The 21,608-nt window shown below is 35.3% G+C and overlaps 1 protein-coding gene across 7 annotated transcripts in view; it reads right to left on the minus strand.

The window, feature by feature from the left end:
* Positions 1-21,608, minus strand: part of CBLB (Cbl proto-oncogene B) — a 210,238-nt gene that overhangs the window by 105,669 nt on the left and 82,961 nt on the right. For all 7 annotated transcript variants that reach the window (XM_053918331.2, XM_053918329.2, XM_053918328.2 and 4 more), the window contains one exon: positions 15,387-15,533. In XM_053918331.2, coding sequence (XP_053774306.1) covers positions 15,387-15,533 — 147 coding nt within the window. The remainder of the gene's footprint in view (positions 1-15,386; positions 15,534-21,608) is intronic.

The following is a 21,608-nucleotide window of genomic DNA, read 5'->3' on the forward strand; positions in this document are numbered from 1 at the left end:
GATCCTTGACGACTTAAGAAAAGGGGTAGTGGGTTCCTAGAATGTCAGGAGAGACATGAACTTGATAAATATAAGGCCATATTTATAATTCTGTTCTGGTCTATCAGAAGAACAAAATAATTATAAAGTCTTGAAAATACAGTGTCATTTCAGAGAAAATAGGGTCAAACCAATACACAGAAACAAAAACTACAGTTTTTGCCTCCAGGAGGCTGGCAACCGAGAAATCACTCAACCTTCCAGGCTCGCCTCCTCCTGCCCCGTAGAAGCAGAGCAGGGTATTAGATCTTCTAATTTGAAAATGCTGCAGTTTTAAGACAAAAGTATAAGGAATGGAAGACAAAACCTTAGAAGACTGATAACCCCAAAAAGGTGAAACATTTTCATGAAACCACAAGTCTGAAAAAGGCTATAGGTTTTATTTTTAACTTGTGTGAAAAAAAAATCATGTATTTAAGGTGTGAATCTCAACACAGGCCAGGGTGTTTGGAACAGTAACTTTAGTGTACTCCTGGTGTGAGTGAGTGAGAGTCTACACAGCATTTACAGACGGCAATTTGGCAGCAAGTTTGACCCAGAAAGCCTATTTCTAGGGATTTCCCCTAAGAAAATTATGTCCATGGCCTATTATTAAATGGGAGCAGCATTTAAAAAACTGCATCTTCTTTATGACCCAATGCTACAAACTCTCTAGAACATCTACAGAAATCAACGCAGATGTCAACTGATGACCGCACAAGGGTAGGATTATAAGTGATTATTTTACGTTCTTCTATATTTCTAGTAGGCTCTGATAGCTGACAGGGACAAAAGATATACTAAGACCATCTTAAAATACATTATGGAACTACAGGCAGAATAAATTAAAAAATAAGAACAGTATTAACCTATGATATGTTTTTCTACATAGGAAATGCAAAAGAATTTTCAGATTAAACTTTAAAAAGTATTAACATACTTCAATATGCTTGTTGAATACAAGAACAATACATAAATATCAGTTGCCATTTCTATACATAAATAAAACATAGTTAGAAAATAAGCTTTAAAATACTTGCTTTTACAATAGCATCTAAAAATGTCAAATAAATAGGAATAAAGTTAATAAAAGATCACGAAAGCCACAACACAAACACAGACATGTACACAATCAGAGATACAATGCACACAATAATTTAATCCTTATTTGAAGGTTCTGCAGTTTTATTTTTTGTTTGTTTGTTCTAATTCTCACCGAGGACATTTTTTCATTGCTTTTAGAGAAGAAGGGAAAGACAGAAAAACATCAATGTGAAAGAGAAACATCAATTGGTTGCCTCCTGTTCGTGCCCTGACCAGGGATCAAACCTGCAACCTTTCAGGTATAGGATGATGCTCCAACCAACTGAGCCACACCGGCCAGGGAAAATTCTGCAGTTTTAGGACAAAATATAAGAAAAGAAAGACAAAAAGCATCTTAGGAGAATGACACCCCTCCCAAAAAAGGCAAAACATTTTCATGAAACCACAAGTTCAAAACAGGCTAAAGGTTTTATTTTTACTCATATAACAAATCAGCAGATTCGATAAGATGTAAATTCTTACCAAAATGATTCCTAGATTTAATATATCCAATAACAAATTCTAGAAGATATTTTCCTATTTGAAATTGAAAAGCTGATTTTAAACTTTATAGGAAAATGTCAAAAGCCAAGAATAATCAAGCCAATCATAAATAGAAACAACACTGACAAACTTATACTCCAGTTAATTGCAGTGTGGATAGAGAACAGGCAGGGCTGGGCAAAAAAGGTGAAGGGATTAAGCAAAAAAGCAAAACCAACCAAAAAACCTCATAGACACAGACAACAGTATGATGATTCCCAGAGGGAAAGAGGTATGTTGGGGGTGAGGGCTGGGGAGAGGGGGGAGATAGAGGTAAAGGGTAAAGGGAGAATAAATGCTGATGGAAGGAGACTGTCTTGAGTGGGGAACACATAATAAAATATACAGATGATGTGTTACAGAATTGTACACCTGATACCTATAATTGGATTAAAGAATGAACTCCATAAAATAAAATAAATAAAATCAGTGTGGTACTGGCACAAGGACAGAAATATAGATGGAAAAAACCCAGAAATTTTAGAAACAAATGGCCCCCTAGCTGGACACTGGATATATAACATCAGTTACAGGCAGGCAGCAGTGAGTAACGGATGTGTTTTCAATAAATGTTTGTGGGTCAAATGGATATACGTGTGAAAGAAAATGAATCTTGACCCTTATATAATACCACAGAAAAATCAACTTAGATGAATCTTGGATCTAATTATGAAAGATAAAATGATAAAGTTTTTAGAAAAAACATGGAGAACATCTACTTTACTTTGGAGCAGGCAAACAGTTTAAACAGAACCCAAAATGCTAAAAAATAAAGGAAAAGATTAAGTAAAAACCTATATTCATGAAAAGAGATGAACAAACTGAAAAAGAAAGCTCGCTATAGAGAGAAGCTACTTACATGCATAAGATCAACAAAAGACTCCTATCTACAATATATAAAAATATCTCAATAATGATTATTCTAACACTGGAAAAATAATTTCTATATACACACAAAAACACAGAATCAAAATGTTCAACAAACATACAAAGGTGTGCTCAGCTTCAGTGGTCATCAGGGAAGTGTAAATTAAATCACAGTAAGGTTCCCTCTGTCCCACCAGATGGCTTAATAATAGCATGAAATGTTGGTGAGGCTATGGAATAATAGAACTTTTTAGGCACAGGTGATTAGACTGATAGACCACTTTGGAAAACTCTGGGTCTACTAAAAAAGCTACAAAAGCAAAAACTATGAATACACTAGGAGAGAAGGCAATTATACTCCTAGACATACATCCAACAGAAATAGATACATATTTTTAATGTTCAAAAATAAATAGCCATAGCAGCACTACTGATGACAACCGGATGGAAGATGAACCCAATGTCCACCACGAACAAGTGAAATGGAACAGCCATACAATGCAGCAAGGGGAATGAACACAGCACTGCTCTGTGCAAGAACGTAGGTGAATTCCAAAAACATAGTGAACAGTGAAAGCAGCCAGATATTTTTGAAAGAGTGTAATTACATGACTTTAACCCCATGATTCTATGATGACAGAAGGTAGGAGACCGTGGGCAGGCAGTGACTGCCCGGGAGGAACTGAAGGTCTGGGGGCAGGTGGATTCTGAACTGCAGGTAATACATTATTACCTCATGTGGGTGGCATTTATATTAGTGTGTTCACTTTGTGAAAACTCCTCACCCTACATTCATGATTTGTGTACTTTTCTGTATCATATTAAACTTAAAAAATATCTACGATTAAAAAGAGAGAAAGGAAATGTAAGAAAGGACAAAGTACCTGTCATAATATAAATAAGGAAATCAGCATGTGCTTTTGGTCGTTGGTTTTGTTGCTGTGATCGCTGCCTAAAATCCACTCAAGCTCAGGGATATGAAATGTCATCGTGACTTTAAACAAAGCAAAATCATGTTCTCTCTCTATTAGCCCATTTCTATGTTCAATTTCATCTCAATGTTGTCAGAAAATTCACCTTGACCAACAAAGATATGGTTCAGTGTCAGTACCCTTAAAGTGAAGGCTACCTTTGTTCAGAAGAAAACAGAAAATTCATAAGGTATTTGATTTTTGTTTTTATTGTGGAAACAGAAATATTAGTTCTGTGATTCCTAAGTCTGTTCATATTTTACATTTAGTATTTCCTTAAATCCAGTCTTTTTTTTGTAATGACTCTTTGTTAAAGGATATGAAAATAGATTTTTAACAGGCTATTACTGCTCTTGTTCTTCCATCACTAAGAGAAAAACAATTGTTTTCCAGTAACCCACAGAAAGAGGATATCAAACCCCTCTGGTCAGACAGTCCTTACAACTCACTCACCATGGACAGGATGACAGCCATGGTCACCAAGGATATACATAATCAGGTCTAACTATTCTTCCTCATAAGTGAAAATGCCTGACTCATACAGAAAGACACTGATGCTGGGTATTTGTGATAGATTTTTTTTCTTTGCAAAAAAGTTCATAGCACTTTGCCTATATTGTTGTCAAACATTTTCAGATGATTGCAAAAACAAGGAAATTGCTTCTTTAACATTATTACTGATTTTCTCAATAACCTCCTGTGATAGATTTGATACTTTCTAACTTCTAGTCTCACAACCTAACTTTGAATGTAATAAATAGTAAATTTAATATAGCCATGAAATTACTTTGCATGTAATTCCATTTATTTCCCGGCTTTGAAATATAAAGTTTATTGGTGGAAAGCGATGGGAAGAGAAACTGCAAGTACAATCCATAAAAACATGTCAAAATTTCATTTTTAATTTTCCCGCTTAACAGCCATGACCATATAACAACAGAAAGATTTTATTCTTAAAACAACAGATATTGTTATTTTCTTTCTAACATACAACTGTACGGTATATTTTCTCTGAAAGTTCTGTGATACTTGGTAGGTTCACAATACACATGAGATACAGTATCTTATGGATGACAGCAAGATGCCTATGATCTGCTAAAGGCAGATGAAACAAATTTAGGAAATTATATACCCTGAAATTAGCAAATCCTACCACAGAAGGGCTTAAGTAAGGCTTTAAAATGATCTTCCCTTTAGCATTAAGAGCCCAGCCTATTTTACCAACAAATAAAAATGTCAATAATAATAAAGCCTCATGAATCTCTCTACATAGGGCAATTAAAGGTAAAAAGTAATGGGCAAAGTCTGATAGGTATATAACTCACACTGAGGCAAAAGAAATATACAACTTCTCATAAAACTTCTAAAACCTTCACAGAAGAAAGTGCATACATACTATTGTGCATAAGTAGATCTCCTAAAATTCCTTTCATTGAGAGGAACTACTAATGATTGAAGCATAACAGCAAAAACAAAGCTACAGTGGGAAAACAGTTATTGCTGTTTCCTGCTGATAGTCGACATTCAGAATAAGGAAGAACAGAAAGTCTATTAATGAAAAAATAAATTCCTACATGTTAATTTTAAACAGCTTTATTTATTTTGCTATTAAGTATAATTTCTCTACCAACAGAATATGGTTCTCAAGAGCTATAGAGCCTGAGATTCTACCCTATTTGCAAGTTGACAAGTTAGCCTATCACGGTTTCAGGACTGCGGGTAAGATAGGGTTTGTGGACCTTGTGACTCACAGGAAGAACCATCGTCCCAGTATCAGCATTTTCTTGGACTTGCTCCCTGAGAACCAGGTGACATCGGCACACACAGTGAATTTTGTAACTGGAGAGGAACCTAAAGCTTAGAGAGCCCAAATATTTTATAACGGTCAATGCATATGCTTGTCATTGGATCTGCAAAGAATTATTGCCTCTTTCTTACAGGGCTGTGAGCAAAGATGGTTTTTGATCTAGAAGGACAGAAAGTGTCTCTCTATGCCTCCAATATGGAAATATCTAACAGAAAAGGGAATAAATGTTCAAGAGGGATTAAGAACCAGGAGCTTTTTGAATCCAGGGGCACAGTATTAAATACTTAATAAGAAAATAATTCTCAGAATATAATATGAGATCTTTTAAGAAAGAGGATATACATAGTGGCTTAAAATTTTTGTTTTACTGGATTAAATGCAACTGATCAGCTGGCTAGAACTAAGAGATGGAGAAATTTGAAGTTTGCTTTTTTAAAAAATGGGGCCTTGCACAGGAGAGCACAGGTGGCAAACACAAGGCCTACGGGCCGAATCCGGCCCTCCACCTTGTTTTACTTGGTCCGGCACCTTGTACTGTTAAGGAGCAATTACATTTACACAGTCCTAAAATTACATTTGCCCTTTGAAGGCAACGGCGGCTGATGTGGCCCCCAGTGAAAATGAGTTTGACACCCCTGATTTAGAAATACAGTTTCTAGAAGTTTGAGTGATTGGCTTAATATTCAGAATTGTTAAGGAAACACAATGGTCTTAGCAAATGCAATGAATGTATTTTCCTCATTTGGCAGAGCAAACTAATTTAAAAAAAAGTGAACCAATTTAAGTAACTAAAGTCTAGAAATAAGTAACCAAAGTCTAGATACAAGAACAGATTAGACTTTCGAGGACAGGTGACAATTTTATCCCATTGTTAGGGAGTTTAGAAACTTCAAAATAAAAAACAAAAAAAGATTCTATTAGGCTCTACTGTCTAGGGTGGCTGGCTTTAATCACCAACAGTCTTGGTGGAAGACAAAGACATTTAAGTTACCTATTGAGTCCAAAGTCCAAGACACCTATCCAGTGCACACCAAAACCCAACACACCTAATGAAAGTACACCAAAACTGTACACCAAACGCACATACTCAGTGAGATATGTGGAGCCTATTTAAAGCTTTGGTTACAAAGAGACTTGCAGTTTATTAAAAAAATAAAATAGATTATAAATGCCTTGTTGTTACTATACATAATGAAATGTTTAAGTCTTTATCATGTTGACCTTTAAGTAATAGTATCTGGTTCACCTCCTTCTTTCTTTACATCCTATCTTCCTTTAGCCCCTATGATACTGCACTTCCCAGGTTTTCTCACCACTGTTCTGGTGACTTCTCCACTTCCTTAAATTTCCTCCAGGCATTCCCTGGAATTCTTCAGGAACTGCCCTCTTCGTTGTCTCTGCACAGTCTCCATGGTCTACATCAAATGACTTCAAAGCTTTCAGAGATCACAAGAGTCAAACATCTGGGACTAGCCAAGGAATGTAAATGAGTCAAGAGGTCCAGGTAAGGACTGCAATAAATTGGAGGAGAGCACATCGAAATCGGGTAGCTGGCACCCAGGTCTAGCCAATCGTTGCCCTGTCAGAATCCCATGTAGTGTTGCCATCACTCCCAATTTTCAATTAAATTCAATACAGTATTTTGGGGTAAAATCAGTAATTTGTAAAAGTTATCCACTATGTCTTTTTTAATATAAATATTGCATGAGGCCAAGGAAAACATTCCACAGACAATCTGCAAACTCTCATAAATGTATTGTCAGTCCTAAAATCTATCCTTATTCTATATTCTTTCCATAGCATAAAGGTTTATATCCAACCTACTGATAGATAGTCACCAGATGCATTTATCTGGGTGCACAAAAGCAAACATATGCCAAACTAAACTTATCTGGTTGCCAAGTCTCCTCTTCCTATTTTTCCTGCTTCAGTGATGGTACCCAGTTGTTCAAATCAGAAATTGAGGCATATTTAACTCCTTTCTTTAATCTCATATATTTTAAAAATCAAGTATGGTTAACTGTATCTTCATATCATTCTTAAGTTTGTATACTTCTTTTATTTATAGAGACATTATTTTGTGTATTGTATTTTATTTTATGTATTGATTATCATAAGTATATTATTACAGACTCCACCTAATTTCTACAACAGCGTCCTGCCTATCTCTCTCCTGTTTCTCTTGTAATTTATCAGTTTCTAAAGCGTGTGTGTGTGGAGGGGAGAGTCACAGTCATAGATCCCAGGGGAATACAAGACTATCCTCTCCTGGATGAGAATACTGAAATCCTATTTTGATTTTTATTTAACTTTAAAAATTTATGTTATAATGTGTCCTTTATTTGCATTATATATGAGAATATACAGGGTCTGGCAGAAGTAAGGCTTGCTGACTATGGTTGGTAGGGTAGTAATATGGGTATAATACTTTATAGTTTTAATTTGAACATTTCACTTGAAATGTCATATGGTGTGCTTGAGTGTGATATTGTTTGTTACAGAATTACATGCTTATGATTTTGTAATACAAGATTTTGTAATAAAAAAGGGGAGTTACTTATGCTGGACTTTGTATATTATATTGGTAGTATATATGTTATATGTGTGTGTGTATGTGTGTGTATATATGTGTGTATATGTATATGTATATACACACACACATATATGCAGAAGACATATAGTGACAAGATAAATATTCGGATATATCCTACATTAAATTACATCAGGCGGGAGAGTGAGAAAAAGAGATAATATTAATTCAGCAGTTAATAGCTGTGGGCCAACTCACCAAAGACTGTTCACACTCCTGAATATAATGATGTTGGAACTCTGAATCAACGTCTGTAATGGCCACCAAATGCCACTGCGCCCTGCATATGCGTGAACTCCTAGGACGGTAGGCTACGGCCAATCAAAAGCAGTAATTGTTTCCTACAGACTGTACACCTGTCATAAACCTGCCCCCACTTCACCTTCTCCCATTCTCCTTATCTGTAACCAATGCAAGTTTTTTCAGAACAACTTACACTTTTCTTCCCCAAAACATAATGTATACAAGTGCCTGTCAAGTCCAAGACAAAGACATGTTTGTCTTTTCTACACAGCCATGCTGCTGGTGGTTTAGACTCCATGCCCCAAGACCTGGTCTTTTTTGTGGCTTTAATAAACCCTTTCTTTTTAAAAAAGTCGTCAGCTGTGAATATTTTTTATTATTTAGTAATGACAGACAGACAGACAGATATTGATAGGCATAAAAAGTACTCGGCGTTAAGGGATGTAACTGAATGGGTTTAGAAACCACTGCTCAGATTCATTATCCGTACTTCAGCAAGGGTGACCCACTGAAAATGCAAGTGTGACCACCTTCCTACTTAAAACCCATTAATGGGTCCTCATTTTCCTCAGGCCTTCAAAGAACAGTTTCAAAAATGCAACTATGCATATGGATAAAGAAAGTTCAACGGGACAGAAATGGACAAATCTGTCAGAGCTTAGTCCAAAAAAGAGAATAACAATTTCAATTATTTTAGTCCTTGAAGCAGAAAAGACCTATAATGGATTCCACGTTCACCAAGGAATGTAGGTGAGTAGCATTGAGAGTAGCATTAATCACTGTAAAATTTAAAAACCATCACTCTGCTTACAGATCTTAGCTAAATTGTTTCCATTCTCTAAACATGCTCTTGGTCCCAATAAAATCAGGTTTTAAGAATGAGATCCAGAACTTAAGTCATGGTGATTTACTGAAGTAAATGTCACTTATTGAGGGGCTTCAAGGGGAGAGAAGGGAAAAAGAGTGGGTAACAAATGAATGGCAATTATGTAACCAAGCAGTTACTTTGTACCTTTCTCTATAGCAGACATGGTTAACGATTCAGTCCCAATGACCGCATTCACCCTGCACAGAGTCCTTCATGAACATATATGCTTTACCCATACACACTACCAGCTCCCGCATGGAACCTGAGTGGTCCTCTGAGCACTCTAGTGAGTGAGTAAGTTACTATCAGTGACATTCTTTAGGTACTTTTCTAAAAGGACAAAACTGATTTTAAGCACTTATCATTTTTAATATACTGTCTTCATCAAATTGTATACATACTGCTTAAAAGACAGAAAATTATAATTTGGCATCTTATTTGCTTTTTATATCTAGGATCTTGTTACAACTTGTAACTTTATTTTCCTCATTAATATAAAGATAATTTGATTTAAAAAACAGGCAATAATATTTGACTAAATAGAAATACTGAAATGCATTCTTCAAGTTCTATTTTAGTGTTTTTCTTTCTCTCTAGAGATCCTAAAGCACAGTTTCCTTGTAAAAATCCTTAATTTTGGTTGTGCAACTCTTCCTTTAATTAAAGTATGACTAATTTGTCTCCTCTTTAAGTAGAGGGAAAACTGATCTAGTTCATATGCTAGAAAAACAAGTATCTCACTCACTGGAAAGGTAAAGTAACCATTGTCCTTTGTCTCTTATTAAAAGTGAAAGGAAAATACAGGAAACCAAAGGAGGTCCACACCACTTCCCCAGGAAATCAAAGGTAGAGGTAGTGAACTGAACTTTAAATAGATGATTTTTTTTCCATGGTAAGCAGGGCAGTTTCTTCGGTTCTACCCTGCTTTTATATAGGGCTACATACAATTTTAGAAAATTTTTACTTATTTTAGCTTTTGCTTTTAGACTTCTAGGGACTATAGAATCTCCATTACACAAAGTTGAATATTAAATACATTATTTGTAGAATTAATATTAATAAATGCACTCACTTGGAGCAAAATTAAAGGTTTAAATTAGTTCGTTATTCCACAATATAAAGTACTGACCTGTGCTCTTTTAACCTTCACAGCAACCCCAGATAGTAGCTACTACAGTTATTATCACCCACATTGTGTAAGTGAGTAAACCGATGCATGAGAAACCAAGTGGCTTGCCCAGAGTCACAGAGCTGGTAAACGCTGCAGTCAGGCCCTAAACACAGATGGCCTCCAGGCCTGCTGCGGCCCAGTCACTCAAGCAAACACGGTCTGTTTCTCTCCAACTCACACGTGCACATGCTCACACATACTCTCCTCCACGCCTCATCTCATCTGAATAGAATGAATAACAATCCCCCAACGTCTGAATATGAGACATTGTGTCCACCTACTTCAGGAAATGCAAAGATGAATAAATAAGTCTGATTTCATGGAGCTTACAGTCTAATGGGAAATAAGATTACTAGACAAATAATCTTAATGAAACGATGAAAATAAGTAATGTCAGGGGCTTAGCAAGAGCTTAGAGAAGTTTAAGAAGAGATCTAGTAATAACAATAGGGAGAGAATCTATAGCGAGGTGAACACTGGGAGATGAGTAGTAGTGACTGAAAAATAAAAATGATTTAAATAAAAATAATTTTTAAAGATTAGTAATAACTCTGATGCCAGAGACTATAAAAACCTTCAAATGGAAGGAGCAATATGAGTAAAGACATCGACAGGAAAGAGCCAAATAATCCACTTCACTGGGGAACAGGAATAAGTAAAGGAAGACAGAACTTAAATGCCGAATACGCCATGAACTCACCCAACAATTACTGCTGTGTATACGGTACCCAAAGGACTCATTCAATGACCATTTAAGGAATGATTACAGGTTATGTTGAAAATGGGGTTAGCTTGTATGAAAGCAATGACCACAGAGTTCAATATATAACTCTAATAAATACATGTTTTCACTATTTCTCAGATAAAAAAATCAAAAAGGAGCTTCACAGTCAAGTGTAAAGATCTATGTAGTAAACAAACATTCAATAATATTAAATGCGTTTGAAACACAACAAGAACTCAAAGCATGGAGTAAGTAAAGTTGAATGTGTAAGCGGGTGTATGTTATTGAGAATAAGCAAGAAAGGGGGATTTCTGAACTAGATTTGTAGAAGGGTATCAAAATTCTGGAATAATAAAAAAGAAAGAAGAAGGAAAGAGACATTTCAGCAAACAGAACTATAGGAACTGATAATAAAATAAATTAATGAATTTGTAGACAATAACCTCATTGAAAATTTTGAGCAGAAATAGAGTCACCCACCCACCAATTCAGTTATTCATATAGTCTGCTACCATTTATTAGTGCCTGCACATACCAGGGAGTGTGCCTGGCTCTGAGAAATAAAAATCAGGAAGGCATGGTCCCTGCCTTCAAGGAAGCCTCCTAGTCTATTGGGAAATGTGAACATGTCAGCAGTTCACTGCAATCTAGTATGACAGATGTGAGCACGGGTATCTGGGAAGCAGAGATTAGGGTGTCTGTCTGAGCTTAGGGTAGTCAAGAAAGCTTCCAAATACCGGTAACACCGGGTAGGGAATGGAAAACAGGCTTCCACACAGAGGATTCGGGTGGGGGGGTAGGGGAAGCACGTTAGGAAGTAAGTACAGCATGCGAGCAGTTTGTTTCTTCGAGGATGAGCTGAGTACAAAAAGATGAAGCTGGAGGAAATGGTTCCTAAAGCCTGTCATGTTGATGGGATTTTAGACTTTAACCCACAATAAGTAAGGATGCATAGAAGCACTTCAGAAAAAAAAAATTAGAAGTCTTAGTTCTATTTTTTAGAGAGGTCACTGGTCTCACTAAGAAAAACTGGGTAGGTTGTTACTGAAGGTAGGGAGACAGATCAGAAACTCAAGAAAGAATGTGAATTTGAAAGTAAAGAACAGAACTTGAAGCAAAGATGAGGAAAAGAGGACACATAAGAAGATTCAGGAGTTAGAATCCAAAGTTCTTACTGAATTATTATTTGGTTGGAAATGCCTATCTAAATCCCCTCAATGTCAAGAAGTACTTCAGCACAAACAGCCCAGTAACTGCTACCTGACCTGCTTAGAAAAATGACTATCCACCAGAGTCTGATACATTCATGTGTCTTTAACAGCAAGTAACACGTTTTTTGAGCCTCATGCCTACAGTCTCTAGATTACAAATTACTAACCATGCTGCCAATATTCAGTTTGGTATTGGCCTCATTTTCAGAATTTACTTACACATATTTATTCAATAATGTCACTTCTCTTTTCTTACATATTTTTACTATCTCCTAGTCAACAGACTAAGAAAGCAAAAGCAGGACTCAACTATTAAAGGTTAATTTGCATAAAAATCTAACAAACACAGAACTTCCCAACCAGTTGAGCCTGACACAGATGTGTTACTGATCCCCTCGGGACTCCAAGCAGGCCCTCCCTTCACAGCTGAGCTTGGGCCCTGCGGCAGAGCCGCGGCCCTGCCTTGACTTCACAAAAACTGACGAGCAGAGAAATTAAGCATTAGGCATACGACACCTAGAGACTTTATGTCTTCTGCTTGTGTTTATAAGGTCTGAATCCTAAAGTTGCCTTTAAAAGTTTCAGTGTCCTTTGAAAAATAGCTTTTTCCCAATTTTAATTCCATCTTAATATTTTGTTTTTACTAAGAGTTCCTTTTTTTGGGGGGGGGGGAGCCACAATACTTCTTAAGCTAAAAGCTGCTGTATAAAAGTTTTAATCTGTTTGGCTGGTTTTAGAACTAACCTCTCAATGGCCCTGTTTTTAGCAAACAATAGTGCTTTATGTTCAAAGGCATTGGTTAGGTCAAATAAAAGCACTCTCCCTGGCTGCTGTGGCTCAGTGGATTGAGTGCCGGCCTGTGAACCAAAGCGTCACTGGTTCAATTCCCAGTCAGGGCACCTGCCTGGGTTGCAGGCCAGGTCCCCAGTAGGGGGTATGCAAGAGGCAACCATACATTGATGTTTCTCTCCCTCTATTTCTCCCCCACTTCCCCTCTGTCTAAAAACAAATAAATAAAATCTTAAAAAAAAAAAAAAACCCTCTCACATGACCTCAATGGGTAGCTAGGTAAATGACAGGAATGCTTCCATATAAGAACTAAGTTATGTGAAAATACAAACTAGTATTAGAGCATAAAGAAGATAAAAGAGTTCAACCTCTTGAAAGACTCTCTCATTCACACATTTGTTCACTCGTTCAATGAAATACTGCGGAACAATAAGCTGAAAATCCACAGAGAATATAAAGATGGTTCCTCCAATGATCTCTTAAAAGAATCATTAATTTTGATGACTACAGAAATATGTCCGAGTTCCAGAAGGAGCTTTAAATTTGGCTCTCATCCCAAAAGTAAAAATGTTCTAGAAAAATTAAGTAGCTTTTCTAAGTAAGTGAAGACAGCAGACGTAAGTACAAGGTGTTGGGAGGCAGAGAGAGTATTTCATCGGTATTTCAAGAATCCTGTGTGATTTAGTAGTGATTTCACTCATGTAGCAGTTGAACAGAAATTTCAGCTCCTTGAAGTCTACGGCTATAAATAAAGGGAAGTAAAAATGTCTCAAGTGCATAATTCTCTGTGGCTTAATGTGCCAACAAAACAAACTCCTCTCTTGAAAAAAGTGTGAGCAATCTCTCCATTTTTTATTGACCTTTTGAAAAGCAAACAATTTCATGACTCACTAAAGTTTTCAGTTTTCAAAAAGAAATACAACAATTTGCCCTATAGATTTTCTTAAAATTTCAAGATAAAGTTTATTTTAAAGGTTACCAGCTGTTTGCATCAGGTTCACAGTGTTAATGCATGAACTATAACTTCAAGAAATCCTCAGCTTTTTCTCCCAGAACTCAGCAACGACTTTCTCCTTTCTACTATTCACAAATTTTTAATTAATACACTTTTGGCTGTTATTCTAATTCAGATGAGGATGAACCTTTTTTTATTTAAATTTCTCATTTGTGATTGGATACCAGAGCATTATAAATAGCAAGATTTCTGGAATACAGAACGTCTTTATTAATGGCAATAATGGCATTTCCTCCTTCAGTGCCTAAAAATAATGCAGAAATACTTTTATTTAAGTAGGGAGAAGACTTTAACATTTTCAAACCCAAAGCATTATGTATGAAAATGTGTAATGCTTTATGTAAGCATATTCTAATCACGGTGGTAACTCTAGATAAACACAGTACGAAAGAGGGAGGGAAGGAGAGAAGGAGGAAGGAAGTTAGAGTCAATTCACCAGCATCTGAGGACTAAGACCACCAAAAGTATATACCAACACTTTATATATATATAAAATAAATTTATTTTATATATACAGAAAATTATTTATTTATTTATTTATTTATTTAGAGACACACAGACTTTTAACTACAGGATGAGAACCATAATCCACGCATAAAGAATCTCTCTTCCTCCTTAACACTCAGCTGGAATTCTGCCTACGTTTAAGGACATTCTGATGTGCACCCTCATCAAAGAGACCTTAAAGCGTTACTGAAGAAACCATGAGCCTCCTGATGCTCAATTCTTGATCATCTGACTAAAGGATTCCCAACAAAATTTTTTAAGTTTTATAAGTTTTAAGTTATGCTGGCTTCAAACATTCACCTTCTATTATTTACCAAGCTCACTTGAGTCTGGGTAGAAAGTACCTAAAAAAATCTTTACCCAGCTATTTTGCAATATAATGCAACTTTGTGTTAATGTTATCCTCATTTCTGTATCTTGCTTACACAGTGCTTGCTGTGCAATGATACAAAGCCTGAATCGGGATTCTAAGGCCTCCTCCCACTCTACTTTCAGACCTTAACCAAGCTTATGAACCGCCTCCTTCAGAAAGCAGTCCCTGACCCCTGAAATCATGAAGCAACTACGCCCCTCTGAGCAATTTATTTATGCCATCTTTAAAGTATCTATCTCTTTTTGACTCTTATTTTGTACATGGCTTCTGTGTTTACTGTACTAAAAAAAGTTATGAGCATCTCATGTAATAAAAACTCTATCTTATATAATCCTGCTTCTTAGAACAACAAATTAACTCAATGAATAATCATTAAATAAATAAATGCTGTATAACTGATACTTACTCTGTAATCACATAAACTATTCAGTTATTAAGGTATACTTTTGGTGGCTAACCAGAAAAAATTAGCAATCAACGCACTTACCAAAAATACTCAAGTACACTCTCAAACTACTAAGTAAAATCTATACCATATGAAAGTGGAAACAGGACCAGGTCATTCTGCAAACATGGATCCAAACTATAAAATGATTTTTTACTTACTTGTCTCCAAAAAACTTCCTCCAGAATTCAGCAGCATCTGCTTTCGTAATACGGAAGTTATCTCCCTGAAATTGCCCGTTGGGAAAGATTGCTTTGATTTCTGCCAGCATGTGACTGAAGATAAGGGACAATTTTGTGAGATTTCGCCTGTGGACACAAGGGAGTAAAAAGAAGAAAAATAAATATGTTTTAAAGGTATCATATATTATAAAAATAAATTTATGTACAGTATCAGCCTAGGTGTTGGTAGTTTATCACAAACATCTCATTATGACTCTAAAAATAATGTTCATAAAAAAGTTGCATATTTAAATTCCCAGCAAGCCTTTCACTTATTATTAATCCAATTTAATATAAACATGAACAAGATTAATTACATGAATTTAATGGGAGAGATAAGACAGTAAAAAAAGTAGTCAAACATAAATGCTAAATACAAAATATAGAGTAGCTATTTCAACATGTAAGGAAAGATTTGTCATTAGAGGAGAATCTAGGAAGATAAGAAATTGTGTGACCGATTTGAAAGTCAGAATAGAAAGGGAGAGCAGGAAGAGAAGATACTTTGGAGATTAGGAACAACATGTACAAAAGTATGGAGGTATGGAATAAAACTATTTGTAGAAAACCTAAATTTAGCACGGCTAGAGAAGAAGTGAAGATGGCTGGCTGGAGGAAATGGCATGAGACAGGATGAGAAAGTTTGTTTGGTTGGAACATGACATATAGGGCATCTGAAATAATGAAAAAAAAATTGACAAATACACATTCGACTCCTACGAAAAAATCAAGAGTTTCTGATGATGGGTTCCAGGAACATGTATATTTTAGAAGCTTCTTGAGCAATTCTAATGCACTCCCGTTGTTGAGAGCTTCTGCTATGAGGGATCAATAGGGAGCCAAAATGAATTAGACTAAGAACATGATCAAATCTGTTTTAGAAATAAAATGTTATGACTATGAAAAAAAATGGTTTGGAATTAAGGGAAATGCAGGTTGAGGCATCTGAAGGGTAGGGGTGGAGGTTGCAATAATTACTGTAGGACCAAAAGTAAATACAGAGGAAAATTAATAGAGAAAGCCATCAAATCTGGACTGTATGTAAAACCCTACAATGTTTCAACATGACCTTGACATTGAAAGTTTTGGTTCTTTTTCCTCATTGTTTCTCTTGTACCTATGTTTAATGATTCTCAAATATCAGGCCAAAAAAAAAAAAGTTAGGTACCAAACAGATCATATAATATACCTGTCAATAAAGTCAACGGGCTTTATTCTTTCTAAAACATGTACCAAAAAAGCCCATATTACTTCGTAAATAGTATGCATAGAGAATAAATGAATACCCTAGTTATAACAAGTGGAAAAAGTAAGCCTGAAAAGCAGTAATCAAGGACAAAGTAAACTACATCTCAATAAATTCATCTCTATTGGAAAACCAAATACATCCCAATTTCCATAACCTTTACGAGATTTATGGAAAAGAAGGGTCAGAACTTAGGCCTTATTTTTGTGCTTGACTGGCAGCAATAAACAATCTGCAAAATCGTTATCATTATGCATAATGTTCCATCATTTGCTTAGATTCAGCCACGCTTCCGTCCAACTCAGACAACTCAAACATAAAACTTCTTTAATTAGTTGAATCTTTCATCTTCTCATTTATGTCATCACATCCTCATTTAGATGATGGGAGATATAAGACATTCAAGTCTTAGGAAATGAAAAGTAAACTGCTGAACTATATTAAAGGAAAGAATTGTGACCAACATAAACTGCAACTGACTTTTGAAATTTGAGTTTAAGGAAAAGAATAAAGTCACTTTAGAAAATGTGCACCAAATTTATTTCTATAATTAGGCCAAGGGTTAATTTTCTACTGAACTTCTAATTGATACGTACAGAAGAAAAAAGGAAAAACAAAGATGGCTATAATCAGGGTGAACCAACTGTTCCATATTTTCTGAATTGGTTGCTTTCTGTCCCCCTGTTTCTTTGTTCTTTAATCATACCCAAATGTTTTCCATTTTTATTTGTTAAGATCCAAAGTCTGAAGTGCAATGCCAATAATTACCCATTTTGGATATTTGATCCACTGGCTATGTGGACACTAAACTTTAAAACAAAAAAATAGTAACATTGTGTCTTTATACAATCCAGAAACTCTAGTAATCACTAATACCAATATATCTAATCACTGTTTAATTATAAAATATGCGTATAGTTCAACTTCCTTATTCTTGCAAGTGATTCATCACATGTACTTTTTGCATATGAAGATAATGAAAGTGAACTTTGCACCCTGGCTGGTATGGCTCAGTGGACTGAGCATTCGCCTGTGAACCAAAGGATCACATGTTCAACTCCCAGTCAGGGCACATGGCTGGGTTGCGGGCCAGGTTCCCCAGTGCGGAGCATGCAAGAGGCAACCACACATTGATGTTTCTCTCCCTCTATTTCTCCCTCCTTTCCCCTCTGTCAAAAATAAATAAAATTTTTTAAAAAAAGTGAACTTTCCATTTAGCTTTCAAAAATTTCAAATGCAAGTTGTTAAAACATACAGTATGTGAATGCAAAAGTTTCGTGTTACCTTATTTTTCACATATATCAGACTATATTTCTTTTATATCTAATTTTTAAATACACATGTATACCATACACATGTAAATGATCATTTTGGAAATCCATTATTTACAAGACTGATTTATAGCTTGCAATCAACGCCAGGATGTGAAAAAAAAAACTGACACACATAATTCTACTAATGTCATTTAAGTTTATTATCAAGTAAGTTTTCTTTTTTATATGTGTGGGTTTCTTTTTGTTTGTTTGCTTACTATATTTTGTTACACATTATGTGCTTTCTTTAATTCCCCACCCTTCTCTGCACCCTTAGATATGCATTTAAAAAAATAACCTCTCGTTTTGAAAGTAAATTCCAAGAACACATTCATCTCAAACCAGTGTAAAGAAGGACAACTGTGTATCTTCTTTTTAACTGAAATGCTTTTTCTTATTATAAAACTTTTCCACACATGGCTAATTCTTCCTTGATTACCTCTCATCATAAGACCAGTAATAATGACTGCTTAATAAAGATTTGATGCTTACTAATTAAGAATTAGTAAGTGATGTAATATTTAAGTGATGTTTCCATCACTAAAGCTCCCTACCCTAAAACAATGAAAAGAGTAAAATTTTGTCTACAAAGAAAAGACTCAATAATTTTATAATTATAAATTTAATAAATCTTACAAGGAACTGTGCAATACTCTTTCATTTTCAGTGTAAGTGCTCTTTATTGTGACTAATCACTAACTCGTATTTCCCATTAACCATCACAAGCTAAACCCTTTTTTAAAATTTGTTGTGTGAGATTTTATTTACAAGAAATAATTATGAAATAAAAGTATTTTGATATACCACGTAATCAAAAATAGCTTCTAGATTTCAATACTTGGTAAACCAGTAGAGATGTCAATATTACATCTCTACTTGAATTAGAGGAAAGGAAGAAAAAAGGAGTAAAAATAGAGAGGGGGAAGAAGAGAGGGAAAGCTAGCTACTTAAAAAAAAAAGAATATGAGTAATGTATAATCAAGGTCAAGAGTATCACCTAAAGAGCAAAGTATCTCATCCTCACTTCAATCACTTAACACTGTATTTCTTTAAAATAGTATGAGTCAATTTTAACAAAAGTCAATACATTGCTGCACAGAATGTACAGTTGAAACAGAGTGAATTCGCATGACTATTGAGATGATAGAGTTCCGCTGTTCATAAATAAGTCTTTGAAGCTTAAAGTGGCTAGAGCCAAACATCGTAAGAAGATTGGAGGTGCACAAGTTTTGATGTAGATTGACACAATCCTACTCTTAGTAAATCCATCACATACTGTGGGACAAAAAGGCATTAATAGATTATTATGATACAATATAGTGGGGGCAATGCAACAATTATAGCCATTTGATGTAATAAATTAAGTCTGAAAGATAAAAAATAAACCAAGATTCGATTAGTAGCTTCCACTAAAACATGGGGGGGGGGGCATAAAAATGTAATCTAATTAAATTGAATGTAATTTTTGTATTTACTTCCTTTGGGGGAAAAAAAACAGTTGTGTGTAATAAATCAAAAAAATAAGAAATAAAAAGCTTTAAATGCTGAATTAATGAAAGAAAAACTTTTAATGACACTTTATATCAGTGAGGTACAACGTTTGTAAGAATGTAATACTTTGGGGAGAGAAAAGGGGAGACCATTTTTTAATTAAAAAATATTTATAATTCAATTCTCACATTTAAAAGTTAGAACAGGTTCTAAATCTTTACAAAGTGAAACAAATTCAACACATAAAGAAAGGCAAGACATAAAGAATACAAAGAGTGGCACTCAAAATGAGACGTTCAGCTAAGCAATTTCCATTCACTGAACTTCTGATGTGGCCTCCAAGATAGGTAAACTGAGTTACTTCGCACTGTTTTTGACCTTGGGAACCTTACAGTTCCTAAGAATTTGAGGAGACTAGGCTGATATAAGCCTTGTTGTTCATTTCTCCCTCTTGGGAATAGACTATTATTAAGATGGATTCTGAAGTCTTAAATAAAGGTGGATCTTACCCATTCCCTTGCCCAAATGCTTTTAAGTTTTCAGTTCCTTTTAGGGTAATATGAAGTACATCTTAAAAGTCCAAATATCAACAAAGACTCAGAGTCTACACCAAATCACAAGAGAAGTCAGGCGTGTACCCAGAAAAGATCTAACCTAAGAAGCAGGCAGTGGAACAATTTTTCCCACTGTTCCATGTTACCTCATACAAATTAAATGGCTTTCTTAAAAAGGAATTTAGCAAAGTATGTCAGTCAAAAAACTTCACTGAAACAGGTAACCAATGAAGGTGTTTTTCCTTTGTTAAAGAAAACATAAGGAACCACTGACACGATGAGGGAGGGGAAACCCCGAGGTTGTGGGTGGGAAGATGATCCCTAAATTCCTCTGTAAGATCCTCTTAAACACACGCCAACAAAGGTCTGTGAAGAGCAAGAAGCTATCCTTCAAAATAAGATGTTTCTTTCCACAACAATTTACAAATGCCTTACTTAAACATAGCTCAACCACGAAACACGCCTATTATGTTCAATTGTAGTATCCTTTGACAAGTTCTCAGGAGATACTCAAGAGATATTTTGCTCTAATTTATCAACTATCCTAAGTTAAAGAGTTTGGCCCTGAAGTGTGATAGTGTTTGGTTCATACCCTTACTCTGCTGGTGGTCTTGAATAAGCTTCTTAACCTCTCTCCCTGAATCAGTCTCCTCATCTCTAAAAGTTTTAAATAAAAATGCTTGTCTCACTGAGTTGTTGTGAGAAGACATGTAGGTAAAGCCTAACACTTTTAGTTTTAAACACTCAACAAATGACTTACCATTATTATTATTTTTACTTACCACTTCTGTTTAAAAGTATAAATATCATAGTAATCTTCCTTCTTTTTCTCATATAATACCATTGTCCATTAAACTGAAAGGTATCTTAATAAGGCAAAATCTTCATCCTTACCTTATTAAAATCATCATTTGCTATGGTGGCCTTTCGAAATTCCATAATGGACGGGTATCTGATTCACCCACTTAGTCAATTATTCTGCAAATCTTGATTGTCTATTATATACCAGGCGTGATCTAAGGACTGATGATACAAAGATGAAGATGACACAATCCTACTCTTAATAAATTTAAAGGGCTTAGAGATCTCCCAAGGTATACAAACTTGGGAGAATAGAGCTGAGATAGAACCGGAACAAACGCGGTAATCTGTAGGAGCAGTACATAATTTCTGGAGCGACGCGGTTCTAACTGGAATGTGGTCCCGCATTCCAGCAGGCAGAGTGAAGGTGAATTAGGCTAGAAATCAGATATGGCTGAATGGGGCCATGTGAATTTCAAAATCTATGATTGTGACAGTAGTTTGCATAAAGAAAAGGACTAAATACAGTATTTCTTACCTCAACATATTCAATAAACCTTCCCAAATAGGTTTTAAAATGCCAATTATTTTAACTTTGTGGCAATGCTAAAGCAGGATTAACAACATCCCTTTGATAATTTCAACAAACAGTTTTATATGGAAAAATTATTATGATATGAGTGCTTGTACTTTCATCTGGTTTAAAAGCTTAACATTATCTACTTCAATGAAGAAAATTATTTTCTCTTTAAAAAAT

This window comes from Desmodus rotundus, chromosome 2 (genome assembly GCF_022682495.2).
Source record: "Desmodus rotundus isolate HL8 chromosome 2, HLdesRot8A.1, whole genome shotgun sequence".
In the NCBI taxonomy this organism is placed as follows: domain Eukaryota; kingdom Metazoa; phylum Chordata; class Mammalia; order Chiroptera; family Phyllostomidae; genus Desmodus; species Desmodus rotundus.